The sequence below is a fragment of the Nicotiana tomentosiformis genome, chromosome 3 (genome assembly GCF_000390325.3).
Source record: "Nicotiana tomentosiformis chromosome 3, ASM39032v3, whole genome shotgun sequence".
In the NCBI taxonomy this organism is placed as follows: Eukaryota; Viridiplantae; Streptophyta; class Magnoliopsida; order Solanales; family Solanaceae; genus Nicotiana; species Nicotiana tomentosiformis.
Window position 1 is genome coordinate 25,996,586 of NC_090814.1, and position 22,427 is coordinate 26,019,012.

The 22,427-nt window shown below is 37.4% G+C and overlaps 1 protein-coding gene and 1 long non-coding RNA gene across 3 annotated transcripts in view; one reads left to right on the forward strand and one right to left on the reverse strand.

Annotated features, from left to right (window-relative positions):
• LOC104120652 (transportin-1-like) overlaps window positions 1–22,427 on the reverse strand; it is a 33,746-nt gene that overhangs the window by 4,864 nt on the left and 6,455 nt on the right. Inside the window, exons 8-23 of one of the 2 annotated variants that reach the window (XM_070196817.1) lie at window positions 17,751–17,820; window positions 17,591–17,647; window positions 17,473–17,494; window positions 17,313–17,380; window positions 17,099–17,212; window positions 10,830–10,943; window positions 10,462–10,560; window positions 9,471–9,596; window positions 8,150–8,224; window positions 7,998–8,069; window positions 4,261–4,371; window positions 2,541–2,624; window positions 1,933–2,040; window positions 1,410–1,511; window positions 1,221–1,283; window positions 1,058–1,138 (exon numbers count right to left, since the gene is read on the reverse strand). In XM_070196817.1, coding sequence (XP_070052918.1) covers window positions 1,058–1,138; window positions 1,221–1,283; window positions 1,410–1,511; window positions 1,933–2,040; window positions 2,541–2,624; window positions 4,261–4,371; window positions 7,998–8,069; window positions 8,150–8,224; window positions 9,471–9,596; window positions 10,462–10,560; window positions 10,830–10,943; window positions 17,099–17,212; window positions 17,313–17,380; window positions 17,473–17,494; window positions 17,591–17,647; window positions 17,751–17,820 — 1,366 coding nt within the window. Of the gene's footprint in view, window positions 1–1,057; window positions 1,139–1,220; window positions 1,284–1,409; window positions 1,512–1,932; window positions 2,041–2,540; window positions 2,625–4,260; window positions 4,372–7,997; window positions 8,070–8,149; window positions 8,225–9,470; window positions 9,597–10,461; window positions 10,561–10,829; window positions 10,944–17,098; window positions 17,213–17,312; window positions 17,381–17,464; window positions 17,495–17,590; window positions 17,648–17,750; window positions 17,821–22,427 lie in introns of both variants that reach the window. The other variant, XM_070196816.1, reaches the window with a different exon arrangement.
• On the forward strand, window positions 4,550–7,658 carry LOC104120651 (uncharacterized). The gene is made up of 2 exons (XR_011414647.1): window positions 4,550–4,814; window positions 5,860–7,658. It is a non-coding gene; the product is annotated as an uncharacterized lncRNA (long non-coding RNA).

Consider the following 22,427-nt stretch of genomic DNA (forward strand, 5'->3'; position numbering starts at 1 on the left):
GGGGACCTTTGGAGTAAAGATAATGTTGTCTCCATGTGACCTATAGGTCACGGGTTTGAGTCGTGAAATCATCCCCTGATGCTTGCATCAAGGTAGGCTACCTACATTACACCCGTTGGGGTGAAACCTTTCCCCAGATCTTGCGTTATTACACCCGTTGGGGTGCGACCTTTCCCCAGATCTTGCGTGAACGCAGGATGCTTTGTGCATTAGGCTGCCCTTCATTGGTTTTTGATACTTGTTTCATCATTATATTTTTCAACCCTTATCTTTATTTTTTTTCTTTTTGGTGAAGTATGTTATGCAGTGGTTTACTAAGTTAAGAAACAGCAACTAGAAGTATATACATGAAGATGTAATAACAGTCAAAAAGTGATGCCGGAAATTGTCTAATTTTTAACAATAAGAATATGGAAGTTGGAGAAAACGAATTTCTCAAACAATTTACCTATTAACGAATTTAAAGAGAACGATTAAGTGTGACTTAACTCCTCTGATGGTAACCCCTAGATCATCCATAATTGTCAATTACTTTGATAAATGTAGAAATTCTCCGATCCATTTGTGTTACTCAACAATGAGATCAGTTGAAATGTTTTAGGCTTTCAGTAAATATGTGTTAGTCTACATTGCAGAACAACTCATAACTGTACATTCTGTATTGGAGAGATCGCTTTAGTAATAAGATATTCTCTATTGGAGAACTATTAAATGGAGAGTTGAAATTTTTGAAAAGAAAATTTATATGTAACTAATAAAGAAGTCCTAAATGGAAATTGAGAAATATGGGAAATTAGAAGTTTATAAATTGAAAACAAAACTTTTGTAAAAAAAAAAGAGCTAAAAAGTTCTGATAGTCCCCCCCCCCCAACCTTTCCGGTCCCACCTCGCCTCACTAAGGCTTCAGGCTACCCCATTGGCATCCCTAAATTTTCAAAAACTCAAACAGATAACATTCTCTTGTCTTCATGTATAACTCACATTCTATTTACATTCATAACTTAAGCTTATCTAAATCATATGACCTTAGGAAGCAATGCAATTTGCCGAAACCTACCTTGATAGCTAACTCTCCAATTGCCCAGCATGCATTGTTGACCACAGAAATTGTTTCCTTCTCAACTGGCTTGGAAGTGTTCTGTACAAGCATACCATAGATAAAATACAAGAAATTGAAATGTTGAGAGCTAATTAAAGATCGACATAAATATTACACACACCAGTTGCTTAGCAGCAGCATCAAGAAATTCGGCCAAACGAGGATGTAAATGAACAGGACAAACCTACTTGCAATCACCAAAGATAGCAGTGAATTAAAATGCAAGACTGCATTTCCAAAGCAGTCGACTTGTCATTGAAATTCAATGTAACCACCCTATAATCGGTATTGGTGAATTACAATAACTTACCTTTGCAAGGTCACCAAGCAATGCAAAGGCACTCTGCCGAACATCTGGAGCATCATTAAAGCAACATTGCAGAAGCAAATCCCTTAAATTACTTTGTGAAACCTGCAAAGTTATTCCTCATTGAGCATAATGTTAAAATGTACAGGCCGCTTATTATCTAAATGCTGACAGTACAGAAGTGTCAAAGATCAACATTGGCATGTATTATGAACGGAAAGAAGATAGCATCAAATGCTTAATCAGAGTTGGCATCAAAAGATCTGTTCATTAAACAATACCCTGATATATTTTTTCCCAAAGGTACACATTAATCAAATAGCCACTACACTAGATACACCTCAGTTTATCAAATAATAATCCTGCGTAAATAACAAAGCAACTTCAAACTCAAAGGCATCACATAAACCCTCTTTGTGAACTTTAGAGTCCCTTCCTCTCACCTCCAATAATTTGTGATAACAACCAGCAACAATAAAACACACAGAAAGACATCTATAGTCAGTTTAATAGGAAAAGGAATTACCAGGCTTTCTATACTACTACCAAGACCTTCAGCAAGTCCAGAGAGCAGGTCCAAAGAACAAACAATGAATTCTTTATCATATTGAAAACCAGCTGAAACAGGATCAACCTGCAATTGGAATTTAAAAAGTGAAGAGAGAATATCTCATAAAACAAAATATAAGCAAATTGATTATCAAACACATGCAGCAAACAGTTGAAAGAAGCATGGCTACCCTCCGACCTTGAAAAGAAAGGCTAAACCCAACCGTTAATGTAACAAAACGTTCAATCCTAAACCAAACACAGAACTCCGAACAGGATGACGAAGTTCCAGGAAACTTGGAAAATCCAGAGAGTAATAGAAACAAACACGAGAAGATGGAGATCACAGTTACAATACTCCCTCCCCTCTCCCAGTGTGTCTCTGTCCATGTTTTCATGCATGCAGGAGAGGCTGCGTGAATTGGACCATTAAACAGAAACAATTCTAACAGCAACTCACCATTAGTGCTAAGAAACTTACCTTTGCTACGAAGCAATGGCTAATGGTTATCACGGGATAAAAAATAAAAAATAAAAAAAAACCAGAGCCTCAAAAAGCAACTAAGACATCATATCAAGAAAAACCTTTGCCAATTGTTGTGACTGAATGATGGTTATGCACCTCAGAAATACGGGCTGAGCAAATGGTGCAAATCCAGTACCCAAAGCCTGAAAGAAGAAAAATGTATTATCTATACCATAGCATTCCATAGCAGATTACTTCCATCAATACTTTTTAAAAAGAGTCTGACAAAGCTACATTCAGTGCTACTCACATAATAAATTAAAGCAAATGTCACTGTTTGAAATTTAGCAAGTCTGGTTAGGATTCAGCACTTACTGAGAAGTTGAGATTTCTGGTGATTATAATGTATACCTATATTACCTTATTCAAGTCATTAGATTGATGAACATCCTACCACCTAGGCGCAAAATTAGCTTTAAAATGTATTCAAACTTTATCAGCTAGATTCTTTAAGTAATGTTCCCCTTTCTTCTTTCTACACTGGTGAAGTTCCTGAAACACCCAAACAATAAAATACTAAAGGCCACTCTGAAGCATACATAGGATGAAAGGAAGATAAGACTTAAAGAAATGCTTCTAATAATTCTCCGCAGCTTAAGAGGCAAATGTGACTCAGAGGCATAGTAGATTCACTATCAATGACCTACGATACTTCACTATTCAATGACCTACAATTAAAAAAATTACCCTAAAAAGGAACATATTAAACAACTTCTATCAGGTTAAAACTTGTGAAAGGAAAGCATCATAACAGCTAATCCACCAAATATTAATCTCCAAGAAACAAAAGCAGCAGGAGTATCAAGACCAAATGCATGCTACGTATCCAAGAGTGGCAGTTATGTAATCCCGTCACGCCACGAGAGTTAATGTCCTATATGTTGGCAAATACAGTATTTACAGCAGTGCGTTCTCTTGATGCTCAAAGAGCCCTTGAATGAACCTAATGTCTCAAACTCAACTATCCCACAGGAATACTCAAAACACAGATCAGACAGGTAGTACTCCACGGGAACAATGTTTCTAAATCCAAATGCCTCAATTCAACATATCCCATAAGTAGCAACTCAGGCACAAACCAGAAAATCATAAGTTCCATAAACCAAACTCTTAAATTCAAATATCCATCTAAATCTGCATGGAAAACTTCAAACCATGGATTCGTATAATGTAAGTGCAACAAGCAGCCATATAGTTCAAACTTCAAACAATGGAAAAACTGTTAAATGGAGAGCATAACTTTCTTAAAGATTACCACTTCGGTGGTATTAAGCCACCCACCATGGGAGTTTCAAACTGCCATTTGGATTGCGCTGGCTTTAAAATCAAAGATTAACACGAAGACTGCCCTTGGTGATCGAGCTACCCACCATGGGTGGGTTAGCATTGCCAATTGAATCACCACTCTGCCCTTGTGCAACCGAGCCACCCACCATGGGTGTTCTAGCTTTAAGTTAACTATTGGATTAAGCCAAGGATTGCGGTAAAAAAAAAAAAAAAAAAAAATTATTATACCAGAGGAAAATACTCAAGTAATTTGTACATTATACTCAAGTCACATAAACAAGTAGTGCCTCGAACTTCATTTTCCTAAATCTCTGATTCTCCTGGGGTAATTACCCCAAATTTCATGTCCACTGTGATGTGGGTAAAAGAGAACACAAACGAGACGGTTTTATATTATCTATCACTGATATATCAGCTCACAAGGAGAAATTAACCATAAAATGTACTACATTGACTCGATAAAGTTAAATGTCCATAAGCAGTTACAACTACCTGAGCTATCGAGGTAAAACACTCCAGCAGTGGAAAGAGATCTTTGTCTGAATTTGGAAGTTGCTGCCACTTTTCAATTAATGGGGGCATTAAAATCTCAAGGTACCTGGGCTGTAATTACCACCGAATGAACAATTAATAAGGAACAATAAACTATCACAATCCTACCAAATTTCTGTACGCAAAAGCTTTACGGAGAAGAACTTGTGATCATGAAACAAGAGAACCACCAACATTTCTATTATATAGAAAAGCCATGATTGGTCGACCAAGGATAGAATTGTCATTTTATTTTTCACACACTACCACATAATTCTAGAACCGTCCACACTTTCATCTCCTTTCCTAACTCTCTCACTTTCCCTTCATCTTCTCGGCTTGGGGTTTTACCACAATTTTTTCTTAAATCTTCTTCCACTTTTTTCAGTTCATCCTCCTCTCTTTCAATCTTCTGTTCATTACTTTTTTTTAAGGGATTTCTTCCTATTTTATCAGTTTCTTGCTTGAAGTATCTACATTTATGGGTCTTCTACTTTGGGTGTTACAAGGTTCAGGTTAGTGTGTCAGCTATTCTTTTTTTCAATTTTTCTTCTATTTTATTTCATTTTTTTGTCTGCTATTATCCGTTGTTATTGTTGTTATTTATTTTGGATTTTCTCTTCTGTTGTTCTGCATTTTTGTCTTCATATGCAACCTGTATCAATATAATACTTCTGCTTTAATTTGTGGTCTAAACGATTGGTTAAATCTTCAGTTAAATTTGATTTAAGTTTTTTTTTTCATTTGGTTTTCTTGCTTTTTCTTTTTGCCTCTTCTTGGTAGAAGAACACTTCTAATAGAACTGGGTTTAATATGGGGCATGCGGGTGCTGCTACCTGAAACCTAAGTTAGTTTTAATTGGGTTTTGTTACATTTTTAGGTAACACTTTTTGTGCCACAAGTGTTTGATGAATTTATTGAAAGAAATTACTTCTACATTGAACTTCTAGATTCTCCCTTTTTGAAGCTTAAGTTTTGATAGATTATGGCTATACAGTTTGTGCGTTCAAAAGCAATGTAATCTGTTTGACAGACAACTTTCTATCCTTATGGTCTCTCCATCTCGAGGAGTTAATCACTTGCAATATACATCGCGTCTTCTTTCACCGGAAAAGGACAATCCAGAAGAACTTTATATCTCTGCCACAAAATCCAGTCGTATCTCAAAAAATTGAATATAGCCTATTAGTCTATCTTTCTTTCCTTTTTGTTATAATGGTGGTGATAACAACTTCTCATTTCTCCCGTTTTTTCTCTATTTATTTAGATGAACCGACAAAGATAATGTATTTTTCACGTGTTGTGGGAAGACTTTACATTGATTAATAATTATAGGAAGATCACCTACCGCATTGCTTTGTCGTCATTTGGTATTTTCAAATTTAATAACTACCGAAGCAGAACAAGAATTAGAAAATTGTTAATTTTGTGTTAAACTTAAAACACATAACCTCTCCAACCATCATAATTCATCTAACTTATTATATAAATGAGTATGATTGCAATCGCTTACTATCATTTCTCCTTTATCTATCTTCTTTTCAATTTCTTACCTTGCAGAGAATGTTCAAGTTTTGTTCTCACTTTGAATTTATCTTATTGAAACAGGTTTGTACTCAAAAGATAGAAATATATTTACTTGCCATGGTCATGGAAGACTCAATACTCCTCCTCCATCACTCTCAGAAAGGTTATGAATTATCTATATTGGTACACTTTCTTCTCCACGTATTATGTTTATCTTTATGACGGTAATTCTAAATCTCTGCACGTTGTTTGTTGGACGTGCTTGCTTTTGTGCTTTAATTTAAAGTTAAACTCTTTCTAAATAAAGAAGTATGACATTCTTTTTGGAACTGATTAAAAAGAAATATAACACATAAATTGGGACAGAGAAATTATGTTTTATTTGTGAATTACAACACAATTACTCTACCACACTGCACTATTTCCATGAGATACTTTTGTTCTATGAGTTTATGCACTAAGATTGAGTACAAACAGAGAAAGGATGGTTTAGCATGATTAATGTGGAGTTATTTAATAACTGTTATATGGTATAACTTGTTATTTTCTTTGTTCATAAAACACATCTTGATGCCAAGGACAAACCAAAAAATTGAGAAAGAAAAATTTATTACCTGGACTGAGTCCGTTTCAAACATCTTGTGCTCTTGCGTATAGAATAACACAAAAGAGTTATTGATGTTACTTGGTTTATCAAGCATTCAAATTCCATGTTGATTAACTTCTAATCGGAAGTGTCAGGATTAAGCATTATTTTGCAATGACTATATCTTGAGGACATTTTTTATTTGATTACATCTTCTATGGTATTTTGTGAAATCTTAATTGTTTTTATTAGTTGATTTTGTTATAGACTGATTATTCATTAAAGATAAGTTTAAGGAAGTCATCCGTTTAAAGAAGTCTGATGACTAAGGTATAAATTGGGTCATGAGCAACACCAACTTGATGAGTAAATAAAATAAGTTTATTGCCAAGCACATAATAATGTTGAGATGATATAAAAAAATGCCATGTCAGTCCATATTTTATTCTTTTAGTGGTGATAGGAATTGTATCAATGAATCTACGTCACAACTGTATATTTTAATGGACTTTTTAGACATTTGCTAATCATGTGATTGGGCTTACTTCTTTCTTTTGTTTGAGGGTAAGTAAAATTGTAGACAATCTTTTCTGGAGATTGTTTGCATTAAATTTTCAGTATATTTATATAGTTGTTAGCATTAGCTTATTAAAAAAATAAGAATTAGCATTTCTTCGATTGTAGTAACGACGTCTTTGCTTTTAAATACATTATTATTATTATTATTCCATCTTTTCTAAAGGAGCGTGACTAAGACACTTATAGTACTCTAGAGTAATTTAGTTGCACAGATACTTGGCTTGTGTCTATGTTCTCTCTTTCTAGCTTATTTTTGTATCATGATATATTTCAAATTCTTGGTGTGGGACTTGTAGTAGTAAATATTTTCTATTAAGAATATTTAATATCTTATTCTTGTCTCAGAATAGGAGCAAGCTCTCATGAAGAATACAAAGTAGTGGATGTTTTTAGCAAGGTGCAAATACTTGCAATACTCTATATGACTCGTAATTAGACTATGTAATTTCTATTGTTCATAGGTGGTATAGCAGTGATAGCAACATAATACGTCTGGTTAATCATGTGGTATAGAATGATAGGTAGGAAATGAACAAGTAGTCATATGCTTGGATTTGATTTTGTAAATGATTTTAAAAGAAAAGCACAACAAAATACAATATTTTGCTCGGTTCTACACATGCCGGGCCCCTGGGGAGGTAAATATGAATTTCTACGTCTCTCACTATTTACTGAGAATGGAACTGTTCTTTTTGTTGGTGATATGGTTATTCTAAATTATTTATTGCTATTTATAATTGCAATCAAGTATAAATATGCGTTCATACACACAGTTAAAATTATATCACAACTCAAATTATTAGACACTCGATCAAAATTATAGACTCAAATTATTGATCTCTTGTATAATTGTTGGGCCCGTGCATAGCACGGGAAATACTCATCTAGTTTCAAAAGGTAAGAAAACACAAACACGAGGTAGCATATTTGTGATCATGAAACAAGAGAACCACCAACATTTCAAAAGGTAAGAAAACACAAACACGAGGTAGCATATTAGTTATACCTGATTTAGTTCCTCTCCAACAGCATCCGCCAATGTTCCAATGGCATCATAAACAATTCTAAGGTTCCGTCTCTATGAACACCACAAAGATGTCAGACACTATCCGGAGACTGAAATGACAATTTAGTCATAATGAGATAGCACATAAGCACCTGGTATTTTTTAAATGCACACATCAGGTGCTGCAAAATGATATCCAAGCATGGTGCCAACTCTTCCGCAGCCTCCTGCAATCATCAAAACATTATTATGGCATAAATTTTAGGCCAAATGCATATGGGGCCCCTTAATGTTGCCGTGAATTTTCATTTAGGCACCTTAACTAGGGCTTGTTCCTACACTTCAGCATGTTCCAAAGTGTTCTGATTAAACACAAAATTTTAAGTCCCAAAAATTACTCAGGTGCACGTTAACGAATGCTTTCGATGTGTAAAAGCAAACAAATAAAAAACTACCACGTGTCTTTTTAATTCCACGTAATACCAACTTGGATTAAAACTAAATATCATCTATTTCAATGAAAAGCCCCCACTTTATTAATGACTAGGATTCCAGCGATGAAACTTTCTTCGGCAACCTATTCTCCATCATAATAGTCACTAGGGTAACTATTTGATCTATAACATTTCCTTATCAAAAATAGTCACTAGGGTAAAAGACCTTATGTCTCTGTTCTTAGTGGAGTCAAACACAAGAAAGTGAAGCAAATTCTTTTGCTGTAAGAAATAGGTGATAAAGAAAGAACCATGGCTGGTGAAAAAAAATGAAGGAATTGAAGGAGTTTTCTGAACTTGTTCCAGGACCCAAATGGAAGAACTCTATAAAGAAGACCGGAAAGTAGTGCTAACAATTTGCTGGGGTGAAAAAATCTTCACATAAGAAGTGCTAACAATTTGCTGGGCTGAAGAAATTGCTTCCTGGATAAATTTTGATTTCTGGGCTCACTTATTGTTTTTTGTTAAATTGCTTGATTTTGAGGTGAAGACTCAATTTTGATTTTTGGGTAAGTGGAATTCAGTGTTTTTCTTACTGGGTTTCTTTATATTTTCTTGAATTGGTTGTCTGTTTTCTGAATCCTTAACCCAACTAGGTTGATGTCTATTTGCTGTTGAAATTGCTTGATTGAGGTCAGAAACTTTAACCCTTACTACTCTTTTGTCTGCAAAAACACGAGCCCGGCTCTCAGGTGGTGGTGGCGAAGATGAAGGAGAAAGATAAGAAACGAAAAATTGTTTGGAAAAAAGGGGAAAAAGTGTTATTTGGATCGGTTCATGCGCTTAAGGAAGTTTGGACCACTTATTTTGCCATATCAATATTTTGTTTTTAATTGGCACACTTTGGAGCATGTCGGAGTGTCTCGGAACAAGCCCTAGTTAAGGTGCCTAAATGAAAATTGCAACTTTAAGGGGGACCCTATGTATTTGGCCTAAATTTAAGAAAACATTAAGCTATAAACAGCTTTAGCTTTAATACCTCTTCAAGGGTAGCAAAAGCTGAACAAGCAGCCTCTTGCACTCGTTTATTATCATCCAATACTCTTCGCAGAATACCCATTAGAATATTGTTGAATTGTTCACGTCCTTCTTGATGATCTGTCACCTGAAAGAAAGTAAATTAAATGGCGGAAAAACTGGAACATTACCTAATGACAACAAAATCATTTTGGAAGAATGTTTAGTTACCAAAAAAGGATACTGAAAGAAATAACTCAAATAGCCACTTAAACTTATGATAGTCGGACAAGATGGGTAAGTGGTGCAAGCCAAATTGACCGAGTCAATATTTCTTCTTTCTTTTTTTTCTCTTTTATTTTTTATTTTTTATGTTTATTTTATTTTTATTTTTTAAGCAATTCACCAAGTCATTATTTTGTTTGAGAAGCAATTCACCAAGTCATTATTTTGTTTGAGAAGCAATTCACCAAGTCGATATCACAACAAATGGAAATGTACATTGCTATTTGATAATTACCGAAAGAAACAAGAATTAAGAAACCAGCTACTTTTAATTTGTAGCTAGTTTAGGAACTTAATTTAACAATTGATTCAGGACCACCATGTTAGACAAGCATGCAATGACCATATTTGACCAATTCATAGAGGAATAACCACAGTAGTAACATTAAGACCAAGAACCAGTAATTGCACCACTATTGATGTATCTCAGCGACATAAGCAGCATCTCCTGCTTCCACCAAAAATTGTCGGCACAAGGCCACAACTCTTTCCCATCTTATAGAATGGCATCACTATCTGCCAAACCTTGATTGCTCAAGGACACCATATCAAATGTACCCCTGCTTGTGGTTAACACTACTATATCCCAAATAGAGAAACTAACCCAGCATCTTAACAAATTTGATCCAGTAAGGGTTGGCATGGGAATGGTACAAATTCTACCAAGGGCTAGTATACTCACAATTACGATAAACAGATTGAAGATAAATAGGGCAGTGATCACCAACCTGAACAATATATTTGCTGAAGCGTGATAGAGTCCAACAAGAGATGCTTCGTATTAAAGGAAACTTGTCGTCTAAAAGCGGGATGAGAAACGTAATAATCTGAATTGGGGGAAAAAAAGAAGTTATTTTCTTCCAGAAGAGAAGATATTTCAAATATGTCGACATGCCCCAACATGTCATTTGGTGGCATCCATGGAGTTAAATCACTTCCCACAAATAAACCAGGATTCTCAATCGAAGTCAAATTGGCAAAGAAAGACATAAGGGGGTGGCTCATTTGCAAAACAGTAAGTGTTCATGAATTTCAAAGAGAGACTCCTTCAATCATGGCCAATCGATATGAAGGAGCTATCAAGTGATAGGATTACCTCTGACAAATGAGGAAAGAGTCCATTTATGCAGCCTTCACCTATGGCACCAAGAGCTAATACTGCTGCTTCCCTTTCCTTCCAAGCTTCATCTCCTGTAGCAGACAATTTAGCCTGTCCTGATACAACAATTTCTAAACATTAGATCCATTAATGACATGCTACTAAACCAAACAACAAAAGAAACAAGAGTTTTTTTTTGGTTCAATCAAAAGAATCAAAAGTTCGCATCATTTATATTGTATCTCCTGTTTCCTCTCAACTTTTAACATAATCAACATTTCTTGCAAGATGATACACTCTATTTATTCGCCTTCAAGTTAGTATTGATTCACTGATGAAGTTATTGCTTATTAGTGAAGAATTTCAGCTATTGCATTGGTAGCTGTTAGAATATGCATGTGTAATTAGTCCTAGTCCCATATGTAGTAGGAGTAGATGTATTATATATAGGGTTCATTGTATCATTGTTAATAGGTCAATAATATTTATTCCCGTGCTTCAATTCCAGCGACCTTTTTAGGGCGACCTTGGTGTTGTGCAATTCTCCGGCAAAGACCCTCCCACGCGCCTGTCGAAGATCTGTTTCTGGCGGCGCGTCTGTCCCACGCGCCGGCGCATGAGGCCTGTTCCGGCTAGATTTTGAAAAAATTTCTTTTGGACAGTTTGATCGCCTAGTAAGTTCGAGCCTACCCATAATATTTTCTTTTTATTCCGATCACTTTCAATTTTTTCTGGTACCTACAGTGATTTTTTCCGCAGAAAGTGTTTTCCCGGCAGAAACAGTGTTCCCTTCCCTGTTTCAGCGAGATACAGTTGACTATTTTTATTATTTACAATCCAACGATGTCTTTAGGATTTGATATATTTGGTTCTAAAAACACAGGTTCTGGAAATTCAAGCTTCATGATTACTTCAGAGCCCTTAATGGGAAGTTCAAACTATTTAGCTTGGGCTTCCTCTGTTGAACTGTGGTGCAAGGGTCAAGGTGTTTAAGATCACTAAACCAAAAAGGCTAGTGAGGGAGATGAAAAGGCCAAAGCACAGTGGCAAAAGATTGATGCTCAAGTATGTAGTATCTTGTGGCGATCTATTGATTCCCAGTTAATGCCTTTGTTTCGTCAATTCTAGGCATGTCATTTAGTTTGGGAAAAGGCTCGTACTTTATACACTAATGTAATAACATATCTTGTTTTTATGATTTGATATCACGAATGACAAGCTTAAAAGAAACAGGAATTGGATATGTCTACTTATTTGGGACAAGTTCAGGCAGTCATGGAAGAATTTGAGAAGTTGATGCCAGTTTCTGTTAGTATTGAAAAGCAACAAGAGCAACGACAGAAGATGTTTCAAGTTCTTACACTCGCTGGACTTCCAAATGATCTTGATTCAGTATGTGACCAAATCTTGGCTAGTTCGACTATCCCTACAGTTGATGAACTATTTTCTCGATTACTTCGCGTTGCTGCAGCACCCAGTCACCTAGTGATGAGACACTTGACTCCTCTGTTCTCGCATTCCAGACAGTGGAAAATCGGGCATCTCAACTATGAGAATAGACGAGGAGGTTGCTTTGGAAGATCTCGACCCAAGTGTTCTTATTGTGATAAACTTGGACACATTCGCGAAGTGTGTTATTCTTTACATGGTCGACAACCCAAAAATGCTTATGTTGCTCAAATCGAGTCTACAAGTAACCATGGATTTTCTTTATATGAACGGGAATATAATGAGTTCCTTCATCTAGCAAGTAAGCAAACATCTCCACAAGTAGTCTTGGTTGCTCTGATTTCTGTTGCTGGTAATTCTTTTGCTTGTTTTTCCCAGTCTAGTACTCTTGAATCGTGGGTCATGGACTCGGGCGCTTCTGATCATATCTCTGGTAATAAATCACTTTTATCGAATATTGTATATTTACAGTCTCTTCTCGTTGTTACTTTAGTCAATTGGTTCCAAACGAAAGCAATAGGAGTTGGACAAGCTACCCCTATCTTCTACCACTCTAGATTCCGTTCTTTACGTCACTGGCTACCCTTTTAATCTTGCATCTGCCGGTCGTCTGACGTATGCCCTGCATTGTGGTATATATTTTATTGATGATTCTTTTATTATGCAGGACCGCAATACGGGACAGACGATTGGTACAGAGCGTGAATCACAAGGCCTTTACTACCTTTACTCACTTAATCCCTCCACAGCATATCCAGTTACAGATTCTCCGGACCTAATTCACAGACGTTTAGGACATCCAAGTTTATCCAAGCTTCAGAAGATGGTGCCTAGTTTGTCTAGTTTGTCTACAGTAGATTGTGAGTCATGTCAACTTGGAAACATACACGAGCCACCTTTCCGCGTAGTGTTGATCATGTAGAGTCTATTTTCTCTTTAGTTCATTCTGATATATGGGATCCTAGGAGAGTCCGTTCATTCTTGGGATTTCGTTATTTTGTTAGTTTCATTGATGATTATTCAAGATGTACTTGGCTTTTCTTAATGAAAGATTGTTCTGAGTTGTTTTCTATATTCTAGAGTTTTTGTGCCGAAAACAAAAATCAATTTGGTATTTCTATTCGCACTTTTCGCAGTGATAATGCCTTAGAATATTTATCCTCTCTTTTTCAGCAGTTTATGACTTTTTAAGGAATTATTCATCAGACATTTTGTCCTTATACCCCTCAGCAGAATGGGGTTGCAGAGAGCAACAAATAGGCATCTCATTGAGACTGCTCGCATACTTCTCATTGAGTCTCATGTTTCATTGCGTTTTTTGGGCGAAGCAGTTCTCAAAGCTTGTTATTTGATTAATCGGATGCCTTCATCTCTCATCCACAATCAGATTCCGCATTCGGTATTGTTTCCCAGTCACCCTCATACTCTCTACCCCTCGTGTTTTTGGGAGAACATGTTTTGTTCATAACTTAGCCCCTGGGAAAGATAAGTTAACTCCCCGTGCTCTCAAGTGTATCTTCGTTAGTTATTCTCGTGTTCGGGAGGGATATCATTGTTACTCACCTAATCTTCGTAGGTACCTTACGTCATCTAACGTCAGATTTTCGAGTCTAGACCTTACTTTACCTCTTCTGACTACCTTGATATACATGAGGTTACCTATACCGACCTTTGAGGAGTTTACTATAGCTCCACCTACACCCTCAGCCACAGAAATCTTACCCATACAAATTGTTGGGGAATCTAGTGTTGCTCTTCCTAGATCCCCAGCCACAGGAACACCACTCTTGACTTATCACCGTCGTCGTCCGCGCCCAGCTGATTCACGTCCTGCACCTGACCCTACTCCTACTGCGAACTTGTCTCCTTCTAATCACCGATTGCACTTCGAAAAGGTATACGGACCACACTTAATCTTAATCCCCATTATATCGGTTTAAGTTATCATCGTCTGTCATCACCACATTATGCTTTTGTATCTTCTTTGTCCTTTGTTTCTATCCCTATGATACAGGTGAAGTTTTGTCTCATCCAGGATGGCAACAGGCTATGATTGACGAGATGTCTGCTTTACATACGAGTGGTAGTTGGGAGCTTGTTCCTCCTCCTTCAGGTAAATCTACTATTGGTTGTCATTGGATTTATGCGGTCAAAGTTGGTTCAGATGGCCAGGTTGATCGACTTAATGTCCGTCTTGTTGCCAGAGGATATACTCAAATATTTGGGCTCGATTACAGTAATACTTTCTTTCTTGTGGCTAAAATAGCATCAGTCCACCTTTTTCTATCCATGGCTAATGTTCGCCATTGGCCTCGCTATCAGTTGGACATTAAGAAGGCTTATTTCACGATGATCTTGAGGATGAAGGTATATGGAGCAACCACCTGGTTTTGTTGCTCAGGGGGAGTTGAGTGGTCTTGTGTGTCGCTTGCACCAGTCGCTTTATGGTCTAAGGCAGTCTCCTCGAGCTTGGTTTGGTAACTTCGAGTTTGGCATGACTCGTAGTAAAGCTGATCACTGTGTTTTATCGGCATTCTGTTTCAAATTTCTGTATTTATCTGGTGATTTATGTTGACGATATTACCAGCCATGATCAGGATGGTATTAGAGGTTTTAAGCCTTCTTGGCCTTTTACAATGTTGAATTTAAGAAAATGTCCTTTTTAGATCTCTTATGTGTAAATGAAAGATCTCTTATGTGTAAAAGTAAATCTCTCATGTGTAAAAAAAAGAGATAGGGTCATAAAACTAAAAACAAGTTTGTAAAAGGCCAAAAAACCAATTGACCCTATTATTAAGTTGAAGCAACATCTCTTTCAACATTTTAAGATTCTAGACTAAGGATCTGGGCAGATTAAAGTATTTTTTCAATATTGAGGTCGCTCAGTCTAGCTTAGGTATTGTGATCTCACGACGGAAGTATGCTTTAGACATTCTTAAGGAGACAGGAATGATAGGCTATAGACTTGTTGACACTCCGATAGATCTGAATTTAAACTTCTACCATGACAGAGGGAGCCGCTTAGCGATCCTGCAAGATATAGGTTGCTTGTTGGTAAATTAAATTACCTCGTGACTAGACCTGACATTTCCTTTCTTGTGAGTGTTGTAAGTCAGTTTATGGATTCTCCCAATGATAGTGATTGGGATGTTGTTGTCCGCATTCTTTGGTATGTAAAGTCAGCTCCAAGTAAACGGTTATTATTTGAGGATCGAGGCCATGAGTAGAGCGTTGGATACTCAGATGTTGATTGGGCAGGATCACCTTCTGATAGACGTTCTACGTCTGGATATTGTGTTTTAGTAGGAGGTAATTTGATGTCTTGGAAAAGCAAGAAACAGAATGTGGTTGCTTGGTCTAGTGCAGAAGCAGAATATCGAGCAATGGCTATGGCAACATGTGAGCTAGCTTGGATCAAACAGTTGCTTAATGAGTTGAAATTTGGTGAAATCAGCCAGATGGAACTTGTGTGTGATAATCAAGCTGCCCTTCATAATGCATCAAATCCGGTGTTCTATGAGAGGACTAAACACATTGAAATTGACTGTCACTTCGTCAGAGAAAATATACTCTCAGGAGATATTGCTACAAATATTTTGAAGTCGAATGATCAGCTTGCAGATATTTTTACCAAGTCTCTCACTGGTCCCCTCGTATTAGTTACATATGTAACAAACTTGGTACATATGATTTGTATGCACCGGCTTGAGGGACAGTGTTAGAATATATATGTGTGTAATTAGTCCTAGACTAAGTTGCTCAGACTCGGGTGCGGGTGTCCGATACGAGTACGGATCTAGAGGTCGGATCCTTCATGATCTAAAATTTAAGATTCCAGAGTACGGATCCATGTACGGATACGGGTGCGGGGATTCGGCTAAAAATAATTCAAATATCTTAAAATAGAGTTATAAAAATATGCCTAAATTATTAAACAACATGTAAAAAAACTCACATAGTGCTTGTAAAGCGCGGGAAAAGACTAAAAGTTCATTAACCCTAGAACATTAACATTTGAGCTAAGCAAATAAGAAAACAGAAAAGCATTTTCTAAGGAGAACTTGTAGGCCTTCTACATTTCTAGAGGAGAATCCAAGATGGAGATAAAAGGAAAGAGACCGACATAGAAATTTCTATACATGTATTCCATTTTCTTCAATTTTACCATAACTTTTGTTTTGTTTTCAGAAATCTTGAATTTCTCTACCGATTTTGGTCAAAGTACCCAAGATTGATTGACCAGATCCAGTACGGATCCCACACCCACACCCATGTCGTGTCGATTCGGGTGCGACACGAAATGTGAAGAGTCTGAGCAACTTAGGTCCTAGTCCCATATGTAGTAGGAGTAGATGTATTATATATAGGGCTCATTCTATCATTGTTAATAGGTCGATTATATAATTTTTTTCCCATATATTATTTCTCACAGTAGCAACCACATATCACCATAGTGACCATGATCGATATATATATATGCTCACGGAGATGCATATAAAAGATACTGGTCTTGCAGTTTAACTGTCCGAGTTTTAGTTAGAATTCACTAAAGCTATTAATACAACAATGAATTAATTAAGAGAAAATTAACAGAGTCAAATTTAGCAGCTTTTTCAATTTATTCAGAATTAACACCAAATTCACATTGGATCTGAGGAAAAAGAACTTCCTTTCACAAAACAAGAAACATGAATATAAATTTTCCCACTGAATTCCTAATCTGGCAACAAATTGCATTACATTTTTTATTAGAGAGAGAAAAGAGGCATGAAAGGCAGGAGACAACAGCTCTTCGTTTAACATGGATAAACAATCACCTGAACCACAGGCATCAATGTCGGCAGAATGTCATCCCCGAATACATTTGAAAGAATATCTAGAGCAGCTGCACTGCACTTCCGTAAGTTCCACAAGTTTACAATGTCCTCGTCCTGCAATTAAGATAAGAAGCATCAAAATTTTCAAAAGCCACTAAAATAATGTGCACTAATCAAAAAGATATTTCCTTATGGAAAAAACAAAATAACATACATCATCTTCACCATCCTCTGAACCATGAAAACGTGAAGAATGAAATCGAGGCTTGAGATCCTGTTCACCATGATTTCCAGCATGATTATTCCAAAGTGTGTTAATTGTTACATATTTTTTCTTAGAAAAACAACAAGAAATGACAATTAAACCTGATCATGGTCTGGGAGAGATCCATCCTCCTGAGGATAATAACAAAGTAATTTTGGTTAGGTAAAGCCACTAATACCAATTTTTTCGAACTTAAGGGACATCTAATGGTGAATCAAACAACAAACCTCTGCCTCCAAAAGCGACTCGTCATCATCAGCATATACCATGTTAGACAGCAAAACCTAAAAAGTTGTATTGGAAACACCACAAACAAGAACACTCCTCATGCAATGGACACATCATCCAATATGGGCATGAAAAAAATAGACACAGAATGAAGCATACTGGAATCAAACGTGGCAAGAGTTCTCTTAAGTTCTCAGGTGGCAACTGAGGAGCATCACAATATGCGGACCTGTCAATGAAATCCATAAAATAAAATTTTATAGACAAAATAAGTCAAAAGTAAAGAGGCATCAATTGTTCACACAAAAGCAAGAGACTATCAATCGTGACCTGAGAAGTTGAAGGCAAACAAAAATAGGTGCTGCCCGGTGCCTAAGCTCCCGCTATGCTTGGGGTCCGGGAAGGGCCGAACCACAAGGATCTATTGTACGCAACTTTACCCTGCATTTTTGCAAGAGGCCGTTTCCACGGCTCAAACCCGTAACCTCCTGGTCACATGGCAGCAACTTTACCAGTTACGCCAAGGCTCCCCTTCAAGGCAAAGGGAATCATTGAAACCAAAAGATTTCGACCAACGTATATTATTTATCAACTATCATGCAACTTTAACCAGGAAAAAACAAATACATTCAACAAGTTGAACTATGGATTATCTATTTAAATTTTCATCCATGCTCGACTCTAGCTGGCAATACAAGCTTACATCTGGTCTAATAGATAGACGAAATTGTACCACGACAGCATATACATGGTACACATAAAGCAACAAAAGGAGATCTTTGGTTTCAACTCTTTTTGACACTGCCATATTTTGATTCGATTCAACAGAGGAACAACAATAAAACTACACCCCAATCCCAAACTAAGTTGGGGTAGCTTAGCTATATGAATTCTCAATATTCATTCTACTCCATTTGGAACCATTTTGTTCCAATGCCCAATAATTTGTCTTTTAAGACAAAGTAGAGATTCTCGAACGCTAGAGATTCACTACATTTTTCCTTTTTTATTTTTTTTCTATTAAGTAGAGGTTCACTACATTTTTACTTACATACAAATCTCTAAGCAAATGAAAAGCTTTGAGGCAAGCACCGAACCTAATGTAAGTCTATCAACACGACTAAACTTTAATCCCAACTAGTCAGTATCACATATATGGATCTTTTGCTTTTGTTATGCTCTATTTTTCGCTTGTCCACACGGATTCGAAGAGATTGCAGATCTTTTGGATGACTTCCCTCCATCTAATTTTGGTCTCCCTTGTCCCTGTTAACACCTTCAATAATCTACCAATCAGTGCATTTGGAGGTCTATGAAGAATATACCAAACCATCACAAAAGCAGCCTTCTCCCATTTTATTCTCGATGTGTGCTACTAATATCTTTAATCAGATGTGAACAATTCTAATATTATCTAGTCTTAATGGGACCATACATCCATCTTTTTTTGGAATAAGATAAGAAACTTCATTAATGAAGTACTGAGGAGGTTCTGCAAAAAATTATTGGGACTGCACATCCATCTTAACATCCAAAATTTGATAACAATTATTCTGGATATGTTGGACTTCAAGATCAGCATTCACTACCATATAACACTGCTAGTCTCACAACTGTTCTAGAAAGCTTACTTTTCACTTTACTAGATAACTTTCTACGGCTGTCGCTCCAATAAATTCCCTCCATTCGACCATCCGATTTCAATATAGGTGTTGCATCTATCATACTACTGCCCTATAACAGAGCCTATATGTTAATTGTCTGCATTTTTTCTTCAAACAATTCTATAACTTAATAACATGCAAGATATACCTTTTCTTTTCAGTCGTTCTCTAGCCGAGGGTCTATCGGAAACAAACTCTCTGCCCTTCCAGGGGTGGGTAGGGGTAAGGCTGCGTACATCTTACCCTCCCCAAACCCCACTTGTGGGAAACTATTGGGTTTGTTGTTGTTGTTGTTGTTGTTGTAATAACATGCAAGATATCAGAAAATCCCCTTCTCTCTCTACCAGGAAATCTAATCCAATTCCCATGTTCCCTCCCTTGCTCACCTAAGGGGAAGCATATTCTTGGCTACTTATAGTCCTTAATGCTTGCCTCAACAGCTTTTTCTTTCTAATTTTTAGTTCTTCTATCAACGCTCTTCCCATTTCCCATGCCATATAATTGGGCTATTTTCCCTCTCTTTTATCCTGAAACGGTTTGAATTTTTCCAACAGGGATTTCTGTTTGGATAAGTCCATATGCACTATCTAATATTAGCATGAGATGACGCAAACCACCACAAAATCATATATCCGATCTATCGTTATCCTACTGACTGTTAATCTAATCAAATCATCCAGTCCAACTTCTTCCATTATCCCCGTGCAAGCTAAATGACCTCATAAAATAGGACTGACGTAATAGGTGATATCATTTTAACAATTTAAACATGCAGAAGAGTAAAACAACAAACCAGAAACCCAGTGTGATCCCACAAGGTGGGGTCTGAGGAGGGTAGTCCATGTGTGATGTGTCTGTAAGAAGTCACAGGAGAAAATATGTTATTGATATTGGATGATAAATACAATACAAAAGGTCTCTATTTATAGCTATACACTACAAGGAGATATTACTCCTCTTCCAATGTGGGACAAGACTACACTATACATATCTATAAACTAACACTCCCTCCTCAAGCCGGTGCATACACATCATATGTACCGAGCTTGTTACACATGTAACTAATACGAGAACCAGTAAGAGACTTAGTGAAAAGCAGCTTGGTTATCACACACTAGTTCCATCTTACTGATTTCTCCGAACTTTAACTCCTTGAGCAACTGCTTGACCCAAACTAACTCACACGTCGCCATAGCCATGGCCCGATATTCGGCTTCGGCGCTAGATCGAGCAACTACATTCTGTTTCTTGCTCTTCCACGAGACCAAATTACCTCCTACTAGAACACAATATCCAGACGTAGAACGTCTATCAAAAGGTGATCCTGCCCAATTAGCATCTGTGCACCCAACAATCTGCTCGTGGCCTCGATCCTCGAATAGTAATCCTTTGCCTGGAGCTGACTTTATATACCGAAGAATGCGAACAACTGCATCCCAGTGACTATCACATGGAGAATCCATAAACTGACTTACAACACTCACCGGAAAAGAAATGTCAGGTCTAGTCACTGTGAGGTAATTCAATTTGCCAACCAACCTCCTATATCTCGTAGGGTCTCTAAGAGGCTTCCCATGTCCAGGCAGAAGCTTAGCATTCGGATCCATAGGAGAGTCAATAGGTCTGCAACCCATCATTCCAGTCTCCTCAAGAATGTCTAAGGCATACTTCCGTTGTGAAATAACAATACCTGAGCGAGACTGAGCGACCTCAATACCCAAAAAATACTTCAATCTGCCCAGATCCTTAGTCTGGAAGTGCTGAAAGAGATGTTCCTTCACATTAGTAATACCATCCTGATCATTACCAGTAATAACAATATCATCAACATAAACCACTAGTAAATACACAGATTAGGAGCAGAATGCCGATAAAACACAGAGTGATCAGCCTCACTACGAGTCATGCCGAACTCCTAAATAATTGTGCTGAACTTACCAAACCAAGCTCGATGGGACTGTTTCAAACCATATAGTGACTTGCGCAATCTGCACACAACCATTAAACTCCCCCTGGGCAACAAAACCAGGTGGTTGCTCCATATAAACTTCTTCCTCAAGATCACCGTGGAGAAAATCATTCTTAATGTCTAACTGATAAAGAGGCCAATGACGTACAGTAGCCATGGACAAAAAGAGATGAATAGATGCTACTTTAGCCATGGGAGAGAAAGTATCACTATAATCAAGCCCAAAAATCTGAGTATATCCTTTTGCAACAAGACGAGCCTTAAGCCGATCAATCTGGCCATCCGGGCCGACTTTGACTGCATAAACCCAACGACAACCAACAGTAGACTTACCTGTAGGAAGAGGAACAAGCTCCCAAGTGTCACTCGCATGTAAAGCAGACATCTCGTCAATCATAGCATGTCGCCATCCTGGATGAGATAGTGCCTCACCTGTAGACTTAGGGATTGAAACAGTGGACAAAGAAGATATAAAAGCATAATGTGGTGACGACAGACGATGATAACTTAAACCGACATAGTGGGGATTAGGATTAAGTGTGGATCGTACACCTTTGCGGAGTGCAATTGGTTGACTAAGAGGAGACAAGTCCGCAGTAGGTGCAGAATCTGATGCGGGACGTGAATCACCTAGGCCTGATGCTGGATGTGGACGACGATGATAAGTCAAAAATGGTGGAGCTGCAGAAGGTTGAACTGAATTATGTGGAGGAACTGGAGCTATAGGCGGTGGAGCTACAACCGGAGCTGTAGGTGGTGGAACTAGAGCTATAGGTGGTAGAGCTACAACTGGAGCTATAGGTGGTGGAGCTACAACTGAAGCTGTAGGTGGTGGAGCTGGAGTGACTGAATCTCCAAAAGATGAAACTGGTAGTACCTCAGAAATATCTAAGTGATGACCTGAACCTGTGAAGTATGATTGGGTTTCAAAGAAGGTAACATCAGCGGACATAAGGTACCGCTGGAGGTCAGGAGAGTAGCATCGATACCCCTTTTGTGTTCTCGAGAAACCCAGAAATACGCACTTAAAAGCACGAGGAGCTAACTTATCTGTTCCTGGAATAAGGTTATGGACAAAACAAGTGCTTCCAAAGATACGGGGTGGAAGAGAGAACAAAGGTAAGTGGGGAAACATGACAGAGAATGGAACTTGGTTCTGGATAGCTGAAGATGGCATACGATTAATAAGATAGCAAGATGTAA